At 42.2% G+C, this 24410-nt stretch overlaps 1 protein-coding gene across 2 annotated transcripts in view; it reads right to left on the bottom strand.

The window, feature by feature from the left end:
- BANK1 (B cell scaffold protein with ankyrin repeats 1) overlaps nucleotides 1-24410 on the bottom strand; it is an 828100-nt gene that overhangs the window by 152491 nt on the left and 651199 nt on the right. For both annotated transcript variants that reach the window (XM_077277945.1, XM_077277934.1), the window contains exons 8-9: nucleotides 17122-17212; nucleotides 3398-3637 (exon numbers count right to left, since the gene is read on the bottom strand). In XM_077277945.1, the coding sequence (XP_077134060.1) occupies nucleotides 3398-3637; nucleotides 17122-17212 (331 nt within the window). The remainder of the gene's footprint in view (nucleotides 1-3397; nucleotides 3638-17121; nucleotides 17213-24410) is intronic.

Genomic DNA, 24410 nt, shown 5'->3' with positions numbered 1-24410 from the left:
CACTCGATATGAGGAGAGTGGTACCGTAGCCATGGTATCCCCAACAAGACCTCATCAATTCCCTCAGGAATGATGAGCAGAGATATAATCTCCTGATTGAATGGCAACATGGACAGAGTAAAAGGGATGGTCTGGTGTATTATCTGTGAGGGCAGTGTCAACCCATTCACCACTCGTACCGTTACTGGTTGAGCTAGCATAACCAGGGGTATTGTGTGATGTTGGGCGAAGGCAGAAGACATAAAATTGCCCTCCGCCCCAGAGTCCACACAGAGCTCTACCGAGTGGGAGGATGAGCCTATAATTATTGTCCCCTTAAAGTACAATTTGGAGGCAAACGTCGCCGTGTCTAGTGTACCTCCACCTACTACCACTAGACGCTGACGTTTCCTCGACCGCTGGGGACATCTGGTGGCAAGATGTCCTGACTGTTGGAAAACATGACAGACCTTGAGTGCACAAGCGGTCCGCGACTAAGATCCCTCACGTGACACTTCCATGGCCTCATGTGACCCAGGAACCAGGACCGGAGATTCCAGAGGTTTGGCAAAGGTGGGAGACAGCTGAAACCTCTGCCTACACTGGGCTCGCTCTAACCTCCTCTCGTTAAAACGGAGGTCAATACGAGTAGAGACGGATATTAACTCCTCCAGTGTGGCAGGAATCTCCCTAGTAGCCAGAGCGTCCTTAACGTGATCAGCCAGCCCCTTCCACAAAATGGGGATAAGGGCTTTATCCGACCACTCCAGCTCAGAAGCTAAAGTACGGAAGTGGAGGGCAAATTGGCTGACCAAGGACTCACCCTGAGTTAATGCCAGCAGTTGGAGCGTCGTGTCATGGGTGACTCGAGGTCCTAAAAATACCTTTTTCAGAGTGCTCAGGAACAGCGGAGCACTCTGCACCACATGATTGCCACGCTCCCACAGCGGTGTAGCCCATTCCAACGCCCTGTCCGACAAGAGGGACACAATAAATCCCACCTTAGCTCGCTCTGTGGGAAAACGTGCAGCCAGGAGCTCGAGGTGAATAGAGCACTGACTCATGAATCCCCTACAGGATTTGCTGTCTCCAGAAAATTTCTCTGGCAGCGGAAGGCGAGATAATGTCGGAACAGGGGTGGCAGTGGACAAGGTTGCTGCAGCCACACTAGCAGCCTGTACAGCAACTGCGGTAACATCCACAGCTGAGATTGAGCTCTCGAGAGCCACCAACCTACCCTCCAGCTGCTGGATATACTGCAGTGATTGCTGAATGTCCGCCATTTACTAGCCAGACCCTGGCGCTAGTATTATGTTAGGGCTAGCAGAACGCACCAAATGGATATAGAGACTTTATTATAATATATGCGTTCGCAGCCCGGGGTCCACCGTGCAGGAGAACCTGCTGCTAGCAAATGGCGGAACTAAATGGCGGTATGAGCTACCTCTGTTACTTCACAGAGCAGCCGTGAACTCAAAGCACTGCGCCCTGTTAAACTTCACAGTGGCACAGGCTAACTACCCAAACGAGAGCAGTCAGTGGTCATGCATGCACACAAAACTCCTCGCCGGAGGTGCCAGCATGCTAGGGGCTTATTACAGCCAGGTCCCTGAATACTCAAACACACAAACTCCTCGCCGGAGGTGCCAGCATTCTAGGGGCTTATTTCAGCCGGGTCCCTGAACACAATCATACGTGACCACACTGGCGCAAAGTACAACATAGAACAATACTAGCGCATTGCCATGCGGCCATGCGAGCCTTAAATAGTTGCAGCACATACAGGACCTTCCTAGAAGGACCAATGAGAGGCTGCCACAGAGCGTAAGCACCTACAGGACCTTCCTGAAGGACCAATGGCCTTAGCTGCAGTGTCTGATCATGTGACCCTCGATCTCCACTGAGAGATCTTACTCTGGGCATGCTCAGAATGAGAAAAGCAGGACTTAGTCTCAGAAGCGTCTGCTCGCCGCTGCCCAGCACTGACTTCAATGGCAGAAGTAGGAAAAGCAGCAGTAACTCTCTGTACAGAGTCAGACTGAGCGAGACGCTAGGACCGACGTCTCCGGGGAGCAGGCTCCACTGTGGCAGGAGAAGAATGGGAGACCGCAGCGGAGATGGCCCGAGATTCCCCCTGTGCAGAGGCGGGAACTTGACCCCTAACATCTGGAGCCTCTGTCACTCCAGCTCTATTCCCCACCTCCTCCTCTTGCTTGACTGATGACTCCATTTGTCTGAAGTCACATGTCATAGAATCTGTGAGTCAAGCAGCAGGAGGCAGTGCTTGATGGGGGATAGAGCTGGAGTGACAGAGGTTACAGATTTACAAATAGCTCTTCAGCCTCAGTTGCATATTATTTTAAACACTGCATTTTCAGTAATGGAGGTATGGGCTGACCAATTAATGATACTGCTATGCTTGGTGTTGAAAGACCTACATCCACATATAAATAGTTTGGGATGTAAAATTCTGCTGACATATTCTATTATATAATGTTTTCTTTGTCTGTGGCTTTGTCTATTTGTATTGGAGACGTTCACTGTGGAAAAGATACTTTCACTTGGGTTTGGCAACTTATTTTTTATAAAAAAAAGTATATGTATTATATGATCTTGACACAGTATGCCTTTTGTGTGCAGAAAAAAGTGCTCTCTTTACATTTATTTGACAAATACTAGACAGTACTTTTTCTGTCTGGGCATTGTATGTTAAAAGTTTATTCCACAAATTGTAAGTTATAACCTAATTTACTGAGTACATGCTCAGCTATTTCCTGTAGTTCCATAGACACAGAATGGAGAAAAAGTCAAGCATGCACATCGCTGCACCATTCAAGATGGCTTTTCAGATCTCTATTCCTTCGAGGGATCTAGGCGGCATCAGCAGTCAGACCCTCAGAGATCAGTAACTTACAAGGTTGTGAATAACCTTGTAGCATATGCTCTATTTATCTAGTTACTTTATGCCACAATATGGTTAAAGTGTGTTGAAAAGTTTTGTATTTTGTATTTTTTTAAATTAAAGTATTTTAACATATTTTTAATTGATTCATGTTTTTTGGAGGGGAGTACAAAAAATCTCTTGTATATCTGCATCGTGTGTGTCATGCCACATCTTATTGAAATAAAAGCCAAGGTACACTACAGAAGGTATCTAATTGAATACATTTCTAAAAAATGTGGCTTTTCTACTATGTTCTTATAACTAATAACAATAATGTCAAACACTGATATTTGGTTAAATATACAGAATAATTTATGTTGCATGATATGTCTAGATTTTAATAATTTAACAATTTTAAATATTTTCCTATCTTTAATGATATGTTATTATCCACTATGGTCTGACAACTGATGCTACTCTTGGAGATCCTACAATTATAACACATTATCCATTTATGTGACATTTGTTCCTCACCTGGCAAACAAGGGTCATCAGTTTTAAGTAGTCCACAATGATTCTCCGCAGGAAATAAATGACAATAATCATCCGCTATGTCCAGCATCTTGTATGAACTGTTATACTCCACTTGTTCATCATCATATTCTTTTATTTTTTCTTCCGCATATTCTTGTGCATCCTGTTCAGATTCATTAACAGTGTCCGCTTGTATTTCATTGTCATTATTATATGAATCTATTGAAGATTGTTGATGCGCTGTTTTTACAATTATAACAATAAAAAATATTAGTTTAAATGGCATTGGTGCCATAAGGCAAACAAGACATTTATACATATAAAGTACAATGTTTTATTCCTGTTCTTATTGGAATGTGCACACTGTAAATTCTGTTTGAAGGCTGCAAAACCATGTACGATCAAAAGAGTAAAGAAATGTGTAAAACAAATCAGAATATGAGTTAAAATTTTGAATCCCCAAAGTACCCCCTTCTACACTGGTGACAGTTTTATACCCCTTTGGCATTCTCTTGTAGACACCAGGAATGGTTACAATGAACATGTATGCCTCATAATTCATTTGTGGAATCACAGCCTTCTGATAGTGTTTGTGACATTCAAGCATCTTTTTTGGAGGCAGTGTTGGTAGACCTTTTCATACAGTGCTGAGCCCTATTCTACAACTAAGCCGGAAAATGGTAAGACTTTCTCAACTAAATACATGTAAGTGACATTACATTTTTAATTTAAGACTTGAAAGACTGTCAACCTTGAAAACTACTAGAAAAAGTGCAGTCATGAAAGCCACCAATGACTATAATGAAACTGGCTTTTATGAGAATCGCCCCAGGAAAGGAAGATGAAGAATAACCTCTGCTGCAGAGGATAACTTCATCAAAGTTACCAGCTTCAAAAGTGCAAATTGACAGCACCTTAGATAACAGCCCTCATAAATCTTGCATAGACATCAAGTAACAGACATATCTCAACTTCAACTTCCAGAGGAGACTACGAGAAGCAGGCCACTTATGAGGACAGCAAACAAGGAGAAGAGGCTTGTTTGGTCTAAGTAACACAAGTGCAATACATTAGATCAGTTGAAATCTGTACTATAGGCTGAGACAAAAATTAAGATTTTTGTGCCAACTGCCATGTCTGTATGAGATGCATAAAACATGAGTGGATGGTTTCTACATGTGTAATGCCCACCATAAAGCTTGGAGGAGGAGGTGAGATGGTGTGGGGATACTTTGCTGGTGACACTGTTGATTAATTACATAAGGCACACATATCCAGCCTAGCTACCATAGCATTCTCCAATGCCATGCCATCCCATCTGGTTTGTGCTTAGTGGGATCATCATTTATGGTACAACAGATCAATAAACCATAAACCTCTTGAGATAGCTGACTATGAAACGAATGTTGGGGATGGAGCAGTGATCTATCTTTTGATTTTTCTTTATTTCTGAATTCAGTATTCATCCATTTATTGGCCCTTTATATGTTTGAATAATATTATACTGCCACTTGGTGGTATAAATATACAGGGTGGGCCATTTACATGGATACACCTAAATAAAATGGCAATGGTTGGTGATATCAACTTCTTGTTTGTGGCACATTAGTATATGGAAGGAGGAAACTTTTCAAGATGGGTGGTGTTAGGGGTCGAGTTCCCTCCTCTGCACAGGGGGAATCTCGGTCCATCTCCGCTGCGGTCTCCCATTCTTCTCCTGCCGCAATGGAGCCTGCTCAGCGGAGATGTCGGTCCCAGCATCTCGCTCAGTCTGACTGTGCTAAGAGTCACTGCTGCCTTTCCTGCTTCTGCCATTGAAGTCGGTACTGGGCAGCGGCAAGCAGACGCTTCTGGGTCTAAGTCCTGCTTTGCTCATTCCGAGCATGCCCAGAGTAAGATCTCTCAGTGGAGATCGAGGGTCACATGATCTGATACTGCAGCTAAGGTCATTGGCTCCTTCAGGAAGGTCCTGTAGGTGCTCACGCTCTGGTGTAGCTTCTCACTGGTCCTTCTAGGAAGGTCCTGTACGTGCTGCAGCTATTTAAGGTTCACATGATCGCACGGCCATGCACTAGTATTGTTCTTTGTTAAGTGCTTTGCGCCAGTGTGGTCACGAGAGTATGTGTTCAGGGACCCGGCTAAAATAAGCCCCTAGAATGCTGGCACCTCCGGCGAGGAGTTTGTGTTTGAATGTGTTCAGGGACCTGGCTGAAATAAGCCCCTAGAATGCTGGGACTTCTGGCGAGGAGTTTTGTGTGCATGCGTGACCACTGACTGCTCTCTGTGTGGGCAGTTAGCCTGTGCCTCTGTGAAGCCTAACAGGGCACAGTGCTTTTCTTTCACGACTACTCGGTGAAGTAACTGAGTTAGTCCATACTGCCATATCATGCTGCCGTTGCTAGCAGCAGGTACTCCTGCACGGTGCACCCCGGGCTGCGAACACACCAATATCAATAAAAACATCTCTATTTATTCGGTGTGTTCCGCTAGCCGTAACATAATACTAGCGCCAGGGTCTGGCTAGTAAATGGCGGAAATTCAGCAAACTTTGCGGTATATCCAGAAGCTGGAGGGTAGGTTGGCGGCTCTCGAGAGCTCAACCCCAGCTGTGGATGTTACCGCAGTTGCTGTACAGGCTGCTAGCGTGGCTGCAGCTACCTTGTCCACTGCCACCCCTGTTCCAACATTATCTCGCCTCCCGCTGCCTGAAAAATTTTCTGGAGACAGCAAATCTTGTAGGGGTTTCGTGAGTCAGTGCTCTATTCATCTCAAGCTCCTGGCTGCACGTTTCCCTACTGAGTGGGCTAAGGTGGGATTTATTCTGTCTCTCTTGTCAGACAGGGCGTTGGAGTGGGCTACGCCGCTGTGGGAGCGTGGCAATCATGTGGTGCAGAGTGCTCTGTGGTTCCTGAGCACTCTGAAACAGGTCTTTTTAGGACCTCAAGTCACTCATGACATGGCGATCCAACTGCTGGCATTAACTCAGGGTGAGTCCATGGTCAGCCATTTTGCCATCCGATTTCAGACTCTGGCTTCTGAGCTGGAGTGGTCGGATAAAGCCCTTATCCCCATATTTTGGAGGGGGCTGGCTGATCATGTTAAGGACGCTCTGGCCACTTGGGAGATTCCTGCCACACTGGAGGAGTTAATATTGGAATATCTACTATCTACTCGAATTGACCTCCGTTTTAACGAGCGGAGGTTAGAGCGAGCCCAGTGTAGGCAGAGGTTTCGGCTGGATCCTACCTTCGCCAAACCTCTCGAATCTCCGGTCATGGTACCTGAGTCACATGAGGCCATGGAAGTGTCACTAGCGGGTTCTAAGTCCTGGACTGCTCGTGCACTCCAGGTTTGTCATGTTTGCCAGCAGTCAGGACATCTTGCCACCAAATGTTCTCAGCGGTCGAGGAAACGTCAGCATCTAGTGGTAGTAGGTGGAGGTACACTAGACACGGCGACGTTTGCCTCCAAATTGTCCTTTAAGGGGACAATTATTATTGGCTCATCCTCCCACTCGGTAGAGCTCTGCGTGGATTCTGGGGCGGAAGGCAATTTTATGTCTTCTGCCTTAGCCCAACGTCACGCAATACCCCTGGTTATGCTTGCTCAACCAGTGACGGTACGAGTGGTGAATGGGTCGACACTGCCCTCACAGATAACACACCAGACCATCCCTTTTACTCTGTCCATGTCGCCATCCCATCAGGAGATTATATCTCTGCTCGTCATTCCTGAGGGAATTGATGAGGTCCTGTTGGGGATACCTTGGTTACGGTACCACTCTCCTCATATCGAGTAGTCCTCAGGCAGAATTTTGGGATGGGGTGAATCTTGTGGGGTTAGGTGTCAGAGGGAGTGCGTTCAGGTTGCTACTACAGAGGTACCCGCAGATCTATCCTCTCTCCCCAAGCAGTATTGGTCTTATGCGGACGTGTTCTCCAAAAAGGCGGCGGAGACCCTTCCGCCCCATCGCCCCTATGACTGTCCTATTGATCTCTTGCCTGGTGCTGAGCCTCCTCGGGGTCGAGTTTATCCATTATCTCTCCCAGAGACGGAGGCAATGTCTCAGTACATTCAAGAGAATCTGGCAAGAGGGTTCATCAGGAAGTCAGTGTCACCTGCTGGGGCTGGGTTCTTCTTCGTGCAGAAGAAGAATGGGGAACTGCGTCCATGCATAGACTACAGGGGTCTTAACGCCATCACCGCTAAGATTAAGTACCCTTTGCCCTTGATATCTGAGCTCTTCGATAGGCTTCGGGGAGCAAGGGTGTTTACTAAACTAGATCTGCGGGGTGCTTACAACCTGATTCGCATCCGTGAGGGGGACGAATGGAAGACGGCTTTTAACACCAGGGATGGGCACTATGAATATCTGGTGATGCCCTTCGGGCTCTGTAATCTTCCGGGATATGCTCACCACCTCGGTCGTAGTCTATCTGGATGATATTCTCATCTACTCTCCAGATATTGACTCCCACCGGAGAGATGTTTGCAAAGTCTTCGACCTCCTACGGGCAAACTTCCTCTATGCCAAGTTGGAGAAGTGTGTGTTTGAGCAGGAGTCCTTACCTTTCCTGGGCTATATCATCTCCGCCCAGGGATTGGCCATGGATCCTGCCAAACTACAGGCTGTGATGGACTTGCAGGAACCCCATTCTCTTAAAGCGGTGCAGCGCTTTATGGGGTTCATAAATTATTATCGTCAGTTTATTCCGCACTTCTCGACTTTGGTAGCTCCCTTGGTTGCCCTCACCAAGAAGGGGGCAAATCCCAAATTGTGGTCTGTGGAGGTCTCCAAGGACTTTAACTCCATAAAGTCTCACTTCGCTAGCACTCCCATCCCACATCGCCCCGATGTAGATAGGCCATTTATCAAGGAGGTGGATGCCTCATCTGTTGGTGCTGGAGCAGTCCTCTTCCAAAAGGATGCTCAAGGTCGGAAGCATCCTAGCTTCTTCTTTTCTAAGACCTTCTCACCAGCAGAGAGGAGTTATTCCATCGGGGACAGGGAGTTGCTAGCCATGAAGTTGGCGTTCTCGGAGTGGAGACATCTCTTGGAGGGAGCTCGTTTTCCCTTCCAAGTCTACACAGATCACAAAAATTTGGTGTACCTGCAGACAGCCCAGCGGTTAAATTATCGCCAGGCCAGATGGTCCTTGTTCTTCTCCCGGTTTCATTTCACCCTCCATTTCCTTTCTGGGGAGAAGAACATTCGTGTCGACGCTCTCTCCCGCTCCGTTGTGTCATCTGTGGAGGAGGAAGAGGAGCCTCGGCTTATTGTCCCCACCGAGAGCCTGAGAACTGTGGCCCCGGTTTCGCTAGAGTCTGTGCCTCCAGGCAAGACTTTTGTACCGTCCGGTTTGCGACCGGAGGTTCTCTCTTGGGCACACTCATCCAGGGTGGGTGGACATTTTGGTTCCGAAAGGACATCTGAGTTACTGGCGAGGACATACTGGTTTCCGCATATGGCTCGTGATGTCGCAGACTATGTTCGGGCGTGTGTCTCCTGTGCCAAAAATAAGTCTCCTCGACAACGGCCAGCTGGGTTATTATATCCTCTGCCGGTGGCAGATAGGCCCTGGGAGATGGTTGGGATGGACTGTGGCTGTACCGTCATTTGGGTTATCACCGATCATTTTTCTAAAATGGTGCACTTGGTGCCGCTTCCTCGGCTACCTTCTGCACGGGCCTTGGCAGCGTTGTTTATTAAACACATCTTCCGCCTACACGGTATGCCAGACAAAATTGTCAGTGACCGGGGTCCCCAGTTTGCATCTCGTTTCTGGAGCTTTGTCATCTTCTCAGTATTAAGTTAAATCTCTCTTCTGCTTATCATCCCAAGATGAATGGGTTGGTAGAGAGGGCCAACCAGACCTTGGTCACATATCTGCGACATTTTGTCTCAGCCAGGCAGGATGACTGGGCATCCTTGCTATCGTGGGCAGAGTTTGCACTGAACAACGCTGTAGCCGACTCCACTGGACAGACGCCATTCCTCCTTAATTATGGTCAGCATCCGTGGGTACCTGTGCCCATGCCCGTGTCTTCCGCCGACTCCAGGGTGGCAGACTGGGCTGTGGAGGCACGGGACATTTGGGACCGCACTCAGGATGCCATTCGGGCCTCCAAGGAGAGAATGAGGTCTTCCGCCGATGCACATCGGCGCCCCACTCCGACCTTTGCTCCCGGCGATTTAGTGTGGCTCTCCGCCCGTAACATCAGGCTGTGTGTTGAGTCCATTAAGTTTGCTCCTCGCTACTTGGGTCCCTTCAAGGTCCTCCAACAGGTTAATCCTGTGGTCTACCATCTAGCTCTTCCTCCAAGCCTAGTTATCACCGACACCTTTCATGTGTCCCTCCTTAAGCCCGTATACATGTCCCGGTTTTCTGAGTCATCTGCCGGGACATCGGGTTCGTCTACGGACGATTACGAGGTGAACGCTATTTTGGTGTACAAGGTGGTTCGTGGCAAAAAGTTTTCTTTGGTGGACTGGAAGGGTTACGGTCCTGAGGATAGGTCGTGGGAGCCTGCTGAGCGCATTCGGGCTCCGCAGCTCATTGCTGCCTTCGAACGTAGCGAGGCCCAAGGAGGGGGGCCGTAGGAGGGGGGGTAATGTTAGGGGTCGAGTTCCCTCCTCTGCACAGGGGGAATCTCGGTCCATCTCTGCTGCAGTCTCCAATTCTTCTCCTGCCACAGTGGAGCCTGCTCAGCGGAGACGTCTGTCCCAGCATCTCGCTCAGTCTGACTCTGTGCTAAGAGTTACTGCTGCCTTTCCTGCTTCTGCCATTGAAGTCGGTGCTGGGCAGCGGCAAGCAGACGCTTCTGGGTCTAAGTCCTGCTTTGCTCGTTCTGAGCATGCCCAGAGTAAGATCTCTCAGTGGAGATCAAGGGTCACATGATCTGATACTGCAGCTAAGGTCATTGGCTCTTTCAGGAAGGTCCTGTAGGTGCTCACCCTCTGGTGTAGCTTCTCATTGGTCCTTCTATGAAGGTCCTGTACATGCTGCAGCTATTTAAGGTTCTCATGCGCTAGTATTGTTCTTTGTTAAGTGCTTTGCGCCAGTGTGGTCACGAGAGTGTTCAGGGACCCGGCTGAAATAAGCCCCTAGAATGCTGGCACCTCCGACGAGGGGTTTTGTGTGCATGTGTGACCACTGACTGCTCTCTGTGTGGGCAGTTAGCCTGTGCCTCTGTGAAGCCTAACAGGGCACAGTGCTTTTCTTTCACGACTACTCGTTGAAGTAACTGAGTTAGTCCATACTGCCATATCGTGCTGCCGTTGCTAGCAGCAGGTACTCCTGCATGGTGGACCCCGGGCTGCGAGCGCACCAATATCAATAAAAACATCTCTATTTATTCGGTGCGTTCCACTAGCCATAACAAGTGGTGACCATGGCAGCCATTTTGAAGTTGGCCATTTTGGATCCAACTTTTTTTTTCATTGGGAAGAGGGTCATGTGACACATCAAACTTAATGAGAATTTCATAAAAAAACAATGGTGTGCTTGGTTTTAATGTAACTTTATTCTTTAATGAGTTATTTACAAGTTTATAACCACCTATAAAATGTTTTCAAAGTGCTGCCCATTATGTTGGATTGTCAATGCAACCCTCTTCTCCCACTCTTGACACACTGATAGTAGCACCACAGAAGAAATGCTAGCACAGGCTTCCAGTATTCGTTGTTTCAGATGCTGCACATCTCGTATCTTCACAGCATAGACATATGCCTTCAGATGACCCCAAAAATAAAAGACTAAGGGGGTCAGATCAGGAGACCTTGGTGGCCATTCAACTGGCCCACGACAACCAATCTACTTTCCAGGAAACTGTTCATGTAGGAATGCTCTGACCTGACACCCAAGATGGTGCACATCCACATTATGGGTGTTAGGTCCGAGTATTCCTACACATATCCCTACATATATCACCAACCATTCCCATTTAATTTAGGTGTATCCATATAAATGGCCCATCCTGTATATACAGTATATGATTTAATGCTTGCACTTTAGCATCTTTTATATTTAATAGTAGGAATATATTTATGTATTTAGTTAGTTAATCATGTACATTTGCCATGACCACTATTCTCTTTGTTTTTAGTTGATTTTAATAATTCCCAATTATAGTTCTGTTGATATTATATGATTTCATAAATATATATTTTGTTCATATCTACATTATGAATGAGCAATTTTTTGAAGAGAAATATATGCTGAAAAGTGACAACTGAATGCTGCGCTGGGACAATGAACTGGACGTGGTTGCTGACTGTTGTGTCTGTGTAACTGCAGGTTGTGGGCAAAAGCCATCAGCACCTCCTTCCTGATCAGCAGATTGGGAAGGGTGTAACACAAGGGAAGGGCCAGTGGTTTCATCCTCAGACACATATTTTGCACCCAGGTGTTCTGCCCACCTACTGGAGTGTTGCGTATATGAGCATTATGTGGCATATGCTAACAGAGGTATTATGCAGAATGTCCTTTTACAAAGGGATGTGTTGGTAAGATTTTCGAACTAGCAGCATATATATAGAGAGCATGTTTAATTACACATATGATTATTTTGTGTAAGGCTGAAACTTGAAGAAGTGTGTGGAGCATATTAATGCATTTATGTTCCAAAATGTCCAAGTGCAGACCCAAAATTCAACATCAAGCTCCAAGATACATGCTTAAAGACACCATGAGAATGTCAACACAATAAAGGAAACTATAATAATAGAATATATATAGCGATTGACAGTAAAAATTTGACTATTTCGCAAAGTAGAAAGTTTTCCACAAATTACCCCAATAGGTCTGTATCATACACGCTGAAAGAGACTGTGATGGGGACCTCACAATACATTTTGCCGTTATTAGAATAGGTAGAGATAGGGAGTAAAAGTTTCACCATTACACAATGTGCACAGTTTTCAAAAAATTACCCAAGGGGTCTGTATCAGACAATCTGAAAAATGCTGTGATGGGGACATCACAATACATTTTGCAGTTATTACAAGAGGTAGAGATAAGGAGTACAAGTTTCACCATTGTATAATATGCAAAGTTTTCCAAAAATTACCCAAGGGGTCTCTATCAGACCAGCTGAAAGATGCCGTGATGGGGCTTGATCTATATTTTGATATCTTATTCATCTAGTTTGAGTCTTAACTAGGATCAATGGTTCCATATTTCCTTGGTGATTCCTGCTGGGCGTATATCATCCTTACATGATATGCAGGAAAGAACCTATTTTCCATAGCATTAGCCAGTGTTCTATTTGAACCCTTAGAAGTGCAATATATCGCTCTCTTTTATGTCAGGAGAGTATAGATGCTCATGCATTTACTCTTGGAATCTTTTTGAAAGGGCAGTTTAACAATATCGTAGTGACAGCTCCAACTAAAATACAGTGTGTTGCTGTTAAAATATTCCATCACTTTATATCTAATGAAAAGACATAATAATTTAACAATAGGGACAGTTCCATCTAAAATACAGTGTGTCGGTGTTAAAATCCTCTACCACTTAATGTCTAAAGAAAAGGCCTTTTTAATTCAAATAGCATGACAGTTCCATCTGAAATACAGCAGGTTTAAAAATCTCTGGTCACCTAACATTGTTGTGCAAATTAATTTATAATCGTATGATAGTATCCAGACCAAATGCCTATTATGGCTGATTGTTTCAGCTATAAAATTTACAACATTGGCTAAACGTGGCCTATCTAGAATGCAAACCCGAATGTCTGAATACAAGCAGAATAAGGGGACAAAATATTAATTTCCTTATCTCAAACTGATTTAATAGGGGGTTTAATACCTTTCTTATTGCACTTTATTAGAATGGTTAATATATGCTTTGGAGCCACAGTTTCCCTAAAAGATACCATAGAGATATTGTGGTTAATCTGACATCGTTTGTGTGCTCTAAACTTCACTGTTATAAAAAAAGTTATATTTTTTTAAAAGATTTTCTCACTACAATTGAATTAGTCAGTTAATATTTAATTATATTTTTTTGGGGGAAATCAAATAAAGCAAATAAAGTTCAAAGTGCAATGTGCAGCAAAATAAGAAAATATAAATAAACAGATATAGAATGGTGACAAAACATGAATGTCTACCACTTAATACTAGACCAAGCTGCCACAGTACAAAAACCCCCTCCAAATGTAACAAATAAATAAGCTAACAAGTGCATGTGTCATTGACAGTGCAAACAGAAAGCCTACTATCAGCAGCAAGGAAGAAAAATTGCAATGTGCTAACCAACTAACCATGGCTTTTAGCCCATGGGGAACATGGCTTTAACAAGCCTAATCAAGAGAAGCATAGAATGGGGGAGAGAAGTTACTGATTTGAACGTGGTAAAAAATGTGTCCACCGCCCCAACGCACATTTCACTTGGACTTTTAAAGGGCTTACCAAGTTGGAAGAAATCAGCCCTTGTTCAACTTTAGAAGAGTCAGCCTGTCTGCATTTTCCCTTGACAGGTGTGTGCACCTATCCATTATGATTGCACCGGCCGAATTACAAACCTGCTCAGACAACACACTTGCAGCAGGGCATGACAGCATCTCCAAGGCGTACGAGGAGAAGGCAGGCCAAGTGTGCTGCATGGACAGCCAATAGTTAAAGGGCACTGAAGAATCAGGAAGGACGCTGGTATGGTCACATAAATACTCCTCCATCTTGGTCAATTTCTCCCTCCTCATCATAGTTATACTCACAGATAGTCCTTTCTGATGTGATGGTTTCATACAAATGGCCCAGCTGCTGGACATTCCCCCCACTCTGAGTTGCACCCTCCCCTGTAAACCTTGAGGGTGAAAAGAGCCGGTACCTCTGCCAACAACGTTGACTGAGGGTAATCTTTTCAGCAAGACGTTCACAATGGCCATCTGGCATGCATGCACTGAAAATGGCACGTCTGCCTTGGACATGTGAAAAGGAAATTTCTCCTTGTACTGTGGGTTAAGAAAGGTGCACAGCCAGTATTTCACGGTGGACAAAATGTCTTGCATGCAAGGGTCTTGGGAAAAGCAGCTGGACATGAACTGTGCCATGTGTGGCAGACTACAAGGAGTCAAACGTTCAGAGTCCACACCTGGATGAACACTAACCATCCCCTCCTCCTCATGATGCATCGTCTTCTCCAGGCCATCCATGTGGGACAAGCATGAAGCTGGAATTGTGAGTCCCCTCTGTAGAGCAGAGCAAAACTCATATTCCTCCTGTTCCTCGTCATCACCCAATGTGGCCTGAGAAAATTGTGTGAGGCTGGGCAGTGTGGTATCAGCCACTGTAAAATCTTGCTACATAGTCACCTGCTCAGCATTCCTCTTTGAGAAGCAATCCACACCCACTCAGCAGTTGTTATGTGTGGGGGCTGAGTGTTACTCTGACAGGCATTGTGAAGCTGGAATTCAGACACACTGCCCTCTGCTACTCATTAAGCCTTGCCAACATATAAAAGGTCGAATTCCAGGTTGTGGGCAGGTCACAAATCAGTTGGTGATGAGGCAAATTAAAGCGCTGATGCAGCAAAGCCAGACCTGCGAAAGCCAAAGATGACTTTCGGAAATGGGTGCTGACACGGTGTACCCTGGCAAGTACAGTGCCTTGCGAAAGTATGCGGCCAACTGGAACTTTTCAACCTTTTCCCACATATCATGCTTCAAACATAAACATACTAAATGTAAATTTTTGGTGAAGAATCAACAACAAGTGGAACACAATTGTGAAGTTGAACAAAATTTATTGGTTATTTTAACTTTTTGTGGAAATTCAAAAACTGAAAAGTTGGGTGTGCAATATTATTCGGCCACTTTAACTTAATACTGTGTTGCCCCACCTTCTGCTGCGATTACAGCTGCAAATCACTTGGGGTATGTCTCTATCAGTTTTATACATCGAGAGACTGAAATTTTTGCCCATCTTCTCTGGCAAACAGTTCGAGCTCAGTGAGGTTCGACGGTGATCGTTTGTCAACAGCAGTTTTCAGCTCTTTCCACAGATTCTCGATTGGATTGAGGTCTGGACTTTGACTTGGCCATTCTAACACCTGGATACATTTATTTGTGAACCATTCCATTGTAGATTTTGCTTTAGGTTTGGGATCATTGTCTTGTTGGAAGACAAATCTCCATCCCAGTCTCAGGTCTTTTGCAGACTCCAACAGGTTTTCTTCAAGAATGGTCCTGTATTTGGCTCCATCCATCTTCCCATCAATTTTAACCATCTTCCCTGTCCCTGCTGAAGAAAAGCAGGCCCAAATCATGATGCTGCCACCACTATGTTTGACAGTGGGGATGGTGTGTTCAGGGTGATGAGCTACGTTGCCTTTACGCCAAACATATTGTTTGGCATTGTTGCCAAAAGTTCGATTTTGGTTTCATCTGACAAGAGCACCTTCTTCCACATGTTTGGTGTGTCTCCCAGGTGGCTTGTTGCAAGCTTTACACAACATTTTTTTTGGATATCTTTGAGAAATGGCTTTCTTCTTGCCACTCTTCCTTAAAGGCCAGATATGTGCAGTGTACGACTGATTGTTGTCCTATGGACAGACTCTCCCACCTCAGCTGTAGATCTCTGCAGTTCATCCAGAGTGATCATGGGCCTCTTGACTGCATCTCTCTTCAGTCTTCTCCTTGCTTGAGATGAAAGTTTAGAGGGACGGTCGGGTCTTGGTAGATTTGCAGTGGTATGATACTCTTTCCATTTCAATATGATCACTTGCACAGTGCCCCTTGGGATGCTTAAAGTTTTGGAAATCATTTTGTGTTCAAATCCAGCTTTAAACTTCTCAAAAACAGTATCACAGACCTGCCTGTTGTGTTCCTTGGTCTTCATGATGATCTCTGTGCTTCAAACAGAACCCTGAGACTATCACAGAGCAGGTGTATTTATACGGAGACTTGATTACACACAGATGGATTATGTTTATCATCATTAGGCATTTAGGACAACATTGAATCATTCAGAGATCCACAATGAACTTCTGGAGTGAGTTTGCTGCACTGAAAGTAAAGGGGCCGAATAATATTGCACGCCTCACTTTTCAGTTTTTGAACACCCCTCCTTCCTCACATGCTGCATTATTGTTAGTGACGCTCTACATACAAGAAGCTATGTAACAGTGCAACAGCACAAGAGGAAATTTTTTTAATATCTAAATAATTTCATCCTATGCTTCTAGATTTATATTAACAGTATTAGATCATGTTGACAATGGAAGTTGCAGCAAATATTTTCAGGAAAGTTTCCATTTTACTTTGTTATGTATTGAAATAAAATAGGGAGTTCTGAACATTGATACATAAAAATAAGTATCATGATATTAATAGTAAACACCCAGAATTCCAGAAGAAATGTAGCACCAAAAACTGCTAAAGTAATCAAATAGGTAAGAATTTGAAATTATTTATCAATATATAATGATCAAAAAGGACATTTGTCATGTTAAAAATTAATAATTCACACACTAAGTAAATCAGTTTTTAGGAAAGTTAATCAACTTTTCTTCTTTTTCTGTATTTATGCTCTACCATCTCTAGTCATTCTTTAATGTTTTGACATTTACTAAATTGTAAGTATAAAAACATATCAATGTATAGTAAATTCTGACAACATTTCAATGCTGCAACGAACAGGTAAATAAATAATAATAAATAATAGCAATAAAAAAGTTTTAGAAAAATCTGGCACACTGAAAACTGAAATTGAAGTGATTTACCAGCATGCTCAACCATGTCCACATAAACATCTTCTTGTTCAAACTTCAATGATTCCACTGGAATGTCAGTCTGATTAACTTTCAGTTTTTCCTAGAAATTGGGAAGAAAGATTTATGTCAGAGGCAGGAAAATTTGAACTAAACCAGAAAATGGAAGCATTAATTCTAAGCTTTTTTAATTATTATATTATTTTTATATCGTCACTCAATTGTCGTTTAACATCACACAAAATTAGAATATCATCAAAAAGTTAATTTATTTCAGTTCTTCAATACAGTGAAACTCATATGATACAGTCATTACAAATAGAGTGATATATTTCAAGAGTTTATTTCTGTTAATGTTGATGATTACGGCTTACAGCCAATGAAAACCCAAAAGTCATTATCTCAGTAAATTATAATACTTTATAACACCAGCTTGAAAAATGATTTTAACGTCCGAAATGTAGGCCTACTGAAATGTATGCTCAGTAAACGCAGTCAATACTTGGTCATGGCACTTTTTGCTTCAATTACTGCATAAATACGGCGTGGCATGGAGGCGATTAGTCTGTGACACTGATGAGGTGTTATGGAAGCCCAGGTTGCTTTGATAGCAGCCTTCAGGTCATTGCATTGTTGGGTCTGGTGTCTCTCATCTTACTCTTGACAACACCCATAGATTCTCTGTCGGGGAAGGGTTAGATGAGATTGCTGGCCAATCAAGCACTGTGATACTGCTGTTTTCAAACCAGGTATTGGTACTTTTGGCAGTGTGGACAGGTGACAAGCCCTGCTGGAGAATTAAATCTACTTCTCCATAAAGCTTGTCGGCAGAGTGAAGCATGAAGTGCTCTAAAATTTCCTAGTGGACGGCTCAGCTGACTTTGGTCTTGATAAAATACAGTGTACCTATACCAGCAGATGACATGTCTCCCCAAATTTCACACTATACCTCAAGTAGCTTGGATTGTCTGTCTCTCCACTCTTCCTCCAGACTCTGGGACCTTGATTTCCAAGGTCTAGTGTGAAGCATTCACAATCAATGATGGTTTCGGAAACCATGTCATCTGCTGTTGCAGGTTCACTGTGTTTTATCAAGACCAAAGTCAGCGCAGCTGTCTACCAGGAAATTTTGGAGCACTTCATGCTTCCCTCTGCAGACACGCTTTATGGAGATTGAAATTTCATTCTTCAGCAGGACTTGGCACCTGTCTGCCGCATTGATGCAGTAATTGATGCAAAAAGAGCCCCGACCAAGTATTGAGTGCATTTACTGAACATACATTTCAGTAGGCCAACATTTAGAATTTTTCAAGCTGGTGTTATAAAGTATTCTAATTTACTGAGATAATGACTTTTGTGTTTTCATTGGCTGTAAGCCGTAATCATCAACATTAACAGAAATAAACACTTGAAAAACATCACTCTATTTGTAATGACTCTATATAATATATGAGTTTCACTTTTTGTATTGAAGAACTGAAATAAATTAACTTTTTTGATGATATTCTAATTTTGTGAGATGCACCTGAATCCATAGAAGTAAAGTAAGCAAACTATGCTGTTTCATAATGTAAGCAAGTTACACTATTCCAAACTAGGCAATTCAATGATTTTTTCTTGTACCCTAAATAATATCACCACATATCATATTTTAGGTATTTTTATATATCTCATTTTCCATTGTTTATGCAGGGAACCGCAATGAAGGATACGGCACGGTACTTTCATATTGTGCTTTACCATGCTTCAATCCTGGGTTTTTAACCCATTCAGCTGCTATGCAAAACCTGCAAGGAGTTTGCATGCTCTCCCCATGTTTGCATATGATTCCTTCCACATTCTGAAAACATATTGATAGTAAATATAGATTATGATAACAATGTCTGAAAAGTGGTGCTAAGTAACCAAAAGTAATAGAACCAATTGTCCATTATTTTTCCGGTTTCCATCTTTTGAGGACTACGCTTCTTATATGTTAATTTTTTTGTTGCAAAATTACATTATGTACTATATAAGAATTCAATAATTATTATATTCAGTCATTTTATTATTATTATTTTTGTAACAGAATACAGTTTTACTTTGTCTTGTGTCATTGGCGATCTCTAATTTTTGATAGATTTAACTCCTTAAAGCTTGGCTTTTTTTTAGCCCTTTTAGTTTATTTCCTCTCTTATGTCCAAGAGTAAAAACTATTTTAATTTTTGTCAACATAGGGTTATGTTATTTCTTTGCAGGATAAATTGTAGTTATGAATGCCACTATTAATTTTACCATAAAGTGCACCGAATAATGGGAAAACAATTCCAGGCCGAATGAAATGGTAATAAAAATCCTACTGCAGGCAGGTGGCGGTGGCGACATCATTTTCAAATGGATTTTTTTAAAATAAATAGAAGGATAAGATCAAACAAAATAATTATATGCACAACAGATATATGATCATGCTACAGCGCAGGTGCCACTGTTGGCACCTGCCTGCAGAAAGGTTTTTTCTTCCAAGCTATATATAATATTCATTATTTAAACTAGGGGTCAGTTCAGTGAGGGATCAGTGACCTGTCAGAAGCCAAACAGATGAATACCTAATCAGTGCACCTCATGCAGACCCCCCACAGGCCGGCCCGGAGCATGAGCATATCATAAACTCAAAACTGAAAATAAAGATTAAACAACAACCACAAGACGGATTTCATCAACCAAGGTGTCATTGTAATCAGTATAACGGTGCCAGCCTGACACTGTCTGTAGGTTACTGTGCACAATCCTGCTGACAGGTTCCCTTTAAATATTTATTTGTTTATGTAATATATTTATTATTTCTGTGTACAATTGGAATGGTAATTGCAGGACTGGATCTTATTAAGAACCTGTCATGTCCAAAATGCTATTTTCCTCCAGGGTTAATCTACAGATAAATAGCATAAAATCCTGTCAGCCCACCTCAGTGAAAGTATGGTGTTAGGGAGTAAATATATAATGATATTGTTCCTGTAGCCGCTGGCTTTCATTTATAGGGCTGGTGCATGATGTAGATATGATCCCTGTACTATGAGTGTGGCTGTAATCACTCCCAAGCACTTTGATTACGCAGTCATGTTGACATCCGTGGACCACAGGCTGCGGCTCTCCTGACTGGAGAGTGTCAGTCTGATAGAATTATATGAAGCTGTCACACTCAGGTTGAGAGAACAGTGGCCAGTCTGAAGGTAAATAGTGTTTTTGGACATGACTGGTTTTCTTTAACTTGATTTGCTATTTGAATATTAAAACACAACATTAATGAAGAGAGTATTTTTTTTTTATTATTTCTGACAGTTATTTAAACAGAGCATTTTTTGTAAGGTATTGACTTAGTATACTTGGTATTTGCTTTTTGCATTGTAATGTCATATGGTTTTCTGTGCAGAATTCATCATGTGACTTTGAATGTCGCTATTTGGAATAGTATTGCTTGTGCCTAGTTTTTGAAAGGTTGCTGTGTATGTCTTTTATGTTAGATTATTTCAATACTGTGCATATAAATATATATAGTGTGATTGCAAATTAATAAACAGCTCTGGCAAAAATTAAGAGACAGCCACATCTAAACCCCGCCATGGGCAGCCCAATCTCCAGACCTGAACCCCACTGAAAACCTCTGGAATGTAATCAAGAGGATGATGGATAGTCACAAGCCATCAAACAAAGAAGAACTGCTTACATTTTTGTGCCAGAAGTGTGAAAGACTGGTGCCAAGCATGCCAAGACGCATGAAAGCTGTGATTAAAAATCATGGTTATTCCACAAAATACTGATTTCTGAACTCTTCCTGAGTTAAAACATTAGCATCGTTGTTTCTAAATGATTATGAACTTGTTTTCTTTGCATTATTTGAGGTCTGAAAGCACTGGGGTTTTTTTAAAATTTTGACCATTTCTCCTTTTCAGAAAAAAAATTACAAAATGTATTGCTTGGAAATGGAGACATGTTGTCAGAAGTTTATAGAATAAATGAACAATTTACATTTTACTCAAAAATATACCTATAAAGAGGAAAATCAGACAAATTGAACATTTTGCAGTGGTCTCTTAATGTTTGCCAGAGCTGCTGTTTATCATTTATTATTCTTTGTTATTATGGTCTTCTATTGGCAATTCCAATGCATATCAGAGAGCTTTACGGAATTCTTCCAGATCAACCAGAGACAGTGTTTGGCTCTAAACTGATGTCAGTGCTTAATAGATTACTCCGGTCGGTGCCAGTCTTTGACAAGATTTATGGTAATTGTGCCTTATGCTGTCCAATCAATTGCCAAGTATGTACTGTAACTTATCTTAGAAAGCAGTGGATTTTGTGTGCTACTAGGTTTCCTACAATAGTTTTATAATTTTAAAATTTTCATAATTTATTTACAGTTATCTTCTTATTTCACATTTTAAAATAATTGTAACATATATTTTTGTTGTTATATTGTATAAAATATTTTTAATAAATGGAAGGTAACCCTGAATCATACACTTATAATGCCTAGAGAACTGACATCTAGGTACAGAGTGCAGCATGGAATATTCTGGATGGATTCCAGAGATCATAATGGTACAGCACTTAAAGGACGTTCAGAGTTTTGCTTTCATTTGGGTTGCTGGCACAGGGAAATTTAACTTTATCATGAAAAGTTTACAAACTAATGTTTAATAGTAAATTATCCAAAATAGTAAATACACTTTAGTAAGTAAGTCATTAACTGATTCTATTGCTGCCCAGAAATGCATCTGTGCTTTTTAGAATACTTTGAGTAGAAAATAACCATTCCAAAGGATTAATTGCTAGGGAAGGTGCTGTGAATAACATAAATCTGAGCTACTGTATTTGTAATGTAATTTACATTATTTCAATTATTCCTAGTTCAGTCAACCTTATGACATTGGATAAAAAAGATAACAGTATTTAGCTTGGCATACAATTTCAAACTGTAAAAAACAGGGAGCAAAAAAGCTAAAATTTGCCTTTGCCTAAGTTATCTAGGGAAATTTAATACATTCCGCAAATTGAATGTCCCTTATTACCTTCCGTGGTCTCTTCAGACGCTAAAGCGTAATAAACATAAAATCCAAAAAATACTTATACTCATATCTCCAGCCCCTCTACTGCTCACCGTCCCCCATTTGGTTCTTTGCGCATTGTCTTCTTTACTCTAAGCTTGGACTTCTGGCTCTGATGAGACCTGAGACGATTCTGCACAAATGTAATAAGGTCACAATGTCAAGACATCATGATGTGACCTACCGCTCACATATGGGATTGATTCTGTGCCTCATCAGAGCCGAAACACTGGGACTGGGGTGAAAATACCTGGGAATTCAACACTAGATGGTGGTGATAAGATGTGCCAAGGACCGGACAGGTGATGGTGAGGAGCCAAGGAGCTAAGGAGCTAGAAAGTTGAGCAATAAGATGATCATAAGTATTTTTTGTATATTTTAACCTTTAATGGATCTTTATGGTTCAGCAAAATGGTAGCTAGTAACCACCATTTTGCTTGATGTGCTAGATGAACGTGACTTAAAAAAAAAAACACATTTTGGCGAATGAAGACAATCAAAAATCAAATCTACTTGACTATATTCACTCTTCTCTAGTTGTGGCCAAAAGTTTGGAAACTGACATAAAGTTTAGTTTTCAAAAAGTTTGCTGCTTCAGTGTTTTTAGTCTTTCAGTCAGATTTTTCAATGGTTACTAAAGTAAAATAGCATTTCAAAAGTTTTCTTAACTTTTATAAACTAATACATCAAGTTTTATGTAAGACTCACAAAACAGAATTCTTGGTAGCTCATCTTTTCTTCTCTGTACAATCATTCTTTTAGATGTGCCAATCTGAAGGGAGCTTAATTAAAGAAAAAACTTTTCAAGAATTACAGGGATTGGACTGCAGAGGACTGCGGTAAAGTTATTTCCTCTGATGAAAGCCACTAAGATGGGGTTATCTGGAAGAGTGAGTGTCCTGAGAAGATAATGTGAGTGTGATCATATGTTCTGTTTTATGCCAGCATACATATCTAGGATTTGCTTTTCATCCAAGGGAATGGTCTCCATAATTCTGCCTAAAATAGCTGCCATGACTAAAGAATGTTGGCCAAACTTTTTCAAAGAGCAACTTTCCCCACTGATCCAGGAGCAATATAGTGATGAACAATGCTTTTCCCAGCATGATGTGTCAGTTTCAAAACTTTTGGCTATGTTTGTAGAGTACACATTGGGAACCATTTCTACCAACAATTCGCCTTAAATTAAAAAAATACAATTGTTTGTGCCCATCGTTCCTATGCAGATTGTGTCTACAAATAAAATTTCTTTAACTTAGTGTTGCAGTCATGTTTACTTTGCACTCCATTTGCCATCTTTTCTTGTTAGGCTACAAACTGAAACACCAGAATGCCCAATTTACAAGCTAATATGCACTTATTTTTTAAGTATGTAAAGAAATGCAGGGAATTAAAACACGTCAGGTTTAAATTCCACTTCCTCTGATTCCTGTTTTTTATTGAACATTTAATAAAGCATTTTTTTATCAGGATGAAAGTGCCGTCAATACCACCTATCCTAAATTGCATGAAGCTTTGCAAAAATATTTCTAACATGTTCTTCATTCCAGACTCTTAACAAAACAATAATGGGGCAGGAGGTTCGTGGCCAACTGTAACTTTACCAGATTCATTAAGATTATTATTGTTATGAGTTGTAGCGAAATACATGCCAATTTATAGCTGGAATACATTTATAATTCTGATACAAAGCAATTACATTTCCTGGGTCCTGCAGATTCAAAAGGAGAGGGACCATCCAGATTGTCTTCAACACACAGCCCCAAAATGCTTCATTTCTGATTATTTGAGGTTGTAATTAGTGCCTACTAGGGTTGAGCGACTTTTGCTTTTTTAGGATCGAGTTGGGTTTTGTGAAACCCGACCTTCTCGAAAGTCGGATCGCGTGAAATCGGCCGATTCTACTGTAAAGTCGGGTTCCGGAACACGAAACCCAATGCAAGTCAATGTGGATTATTTTTTAATTCATTCTCTCTCTCTCTCTCTCTCTCTCTCTCTCTCTCTCTCTCCTCCGTGCAAAGCATATGTTGTGTTTGACTGTGGAAATCACTGCAGCCCAAACAGTAATATGGCTCTATGATGCCGCAGAAACCAGGCCGGAACCTATGTCATCACGCTGCCCACACTCCTTAATTGGCTGAAAAAATGGCGGGGAAGGCGTCATACAAAACGCGACTTTGGCACCAAGATCGCCGACCACGTGGCCGATCCCACGCT

Source organism: Ranitomeya variabilis, chromosome 1, assembly GCF_051348905.1.
Source record: "Ranitomeya variabilis isolate aRanVar5 chromosome 1, aRanVar5.hap1, whole genome shotgun sequence".
NCBI classification, from domain to species: domain Eukaryota; kingdom Metazoa; phylum Chordata; class Amphibia; order Anura; family Dendrobatidae; genus Ranitomeya; species Ranitomeya variabilis.
Note: the sequence above shows the minus strand (reverse complement) of the source record. Positions and strands in the feature narration are given on the sequence as shown.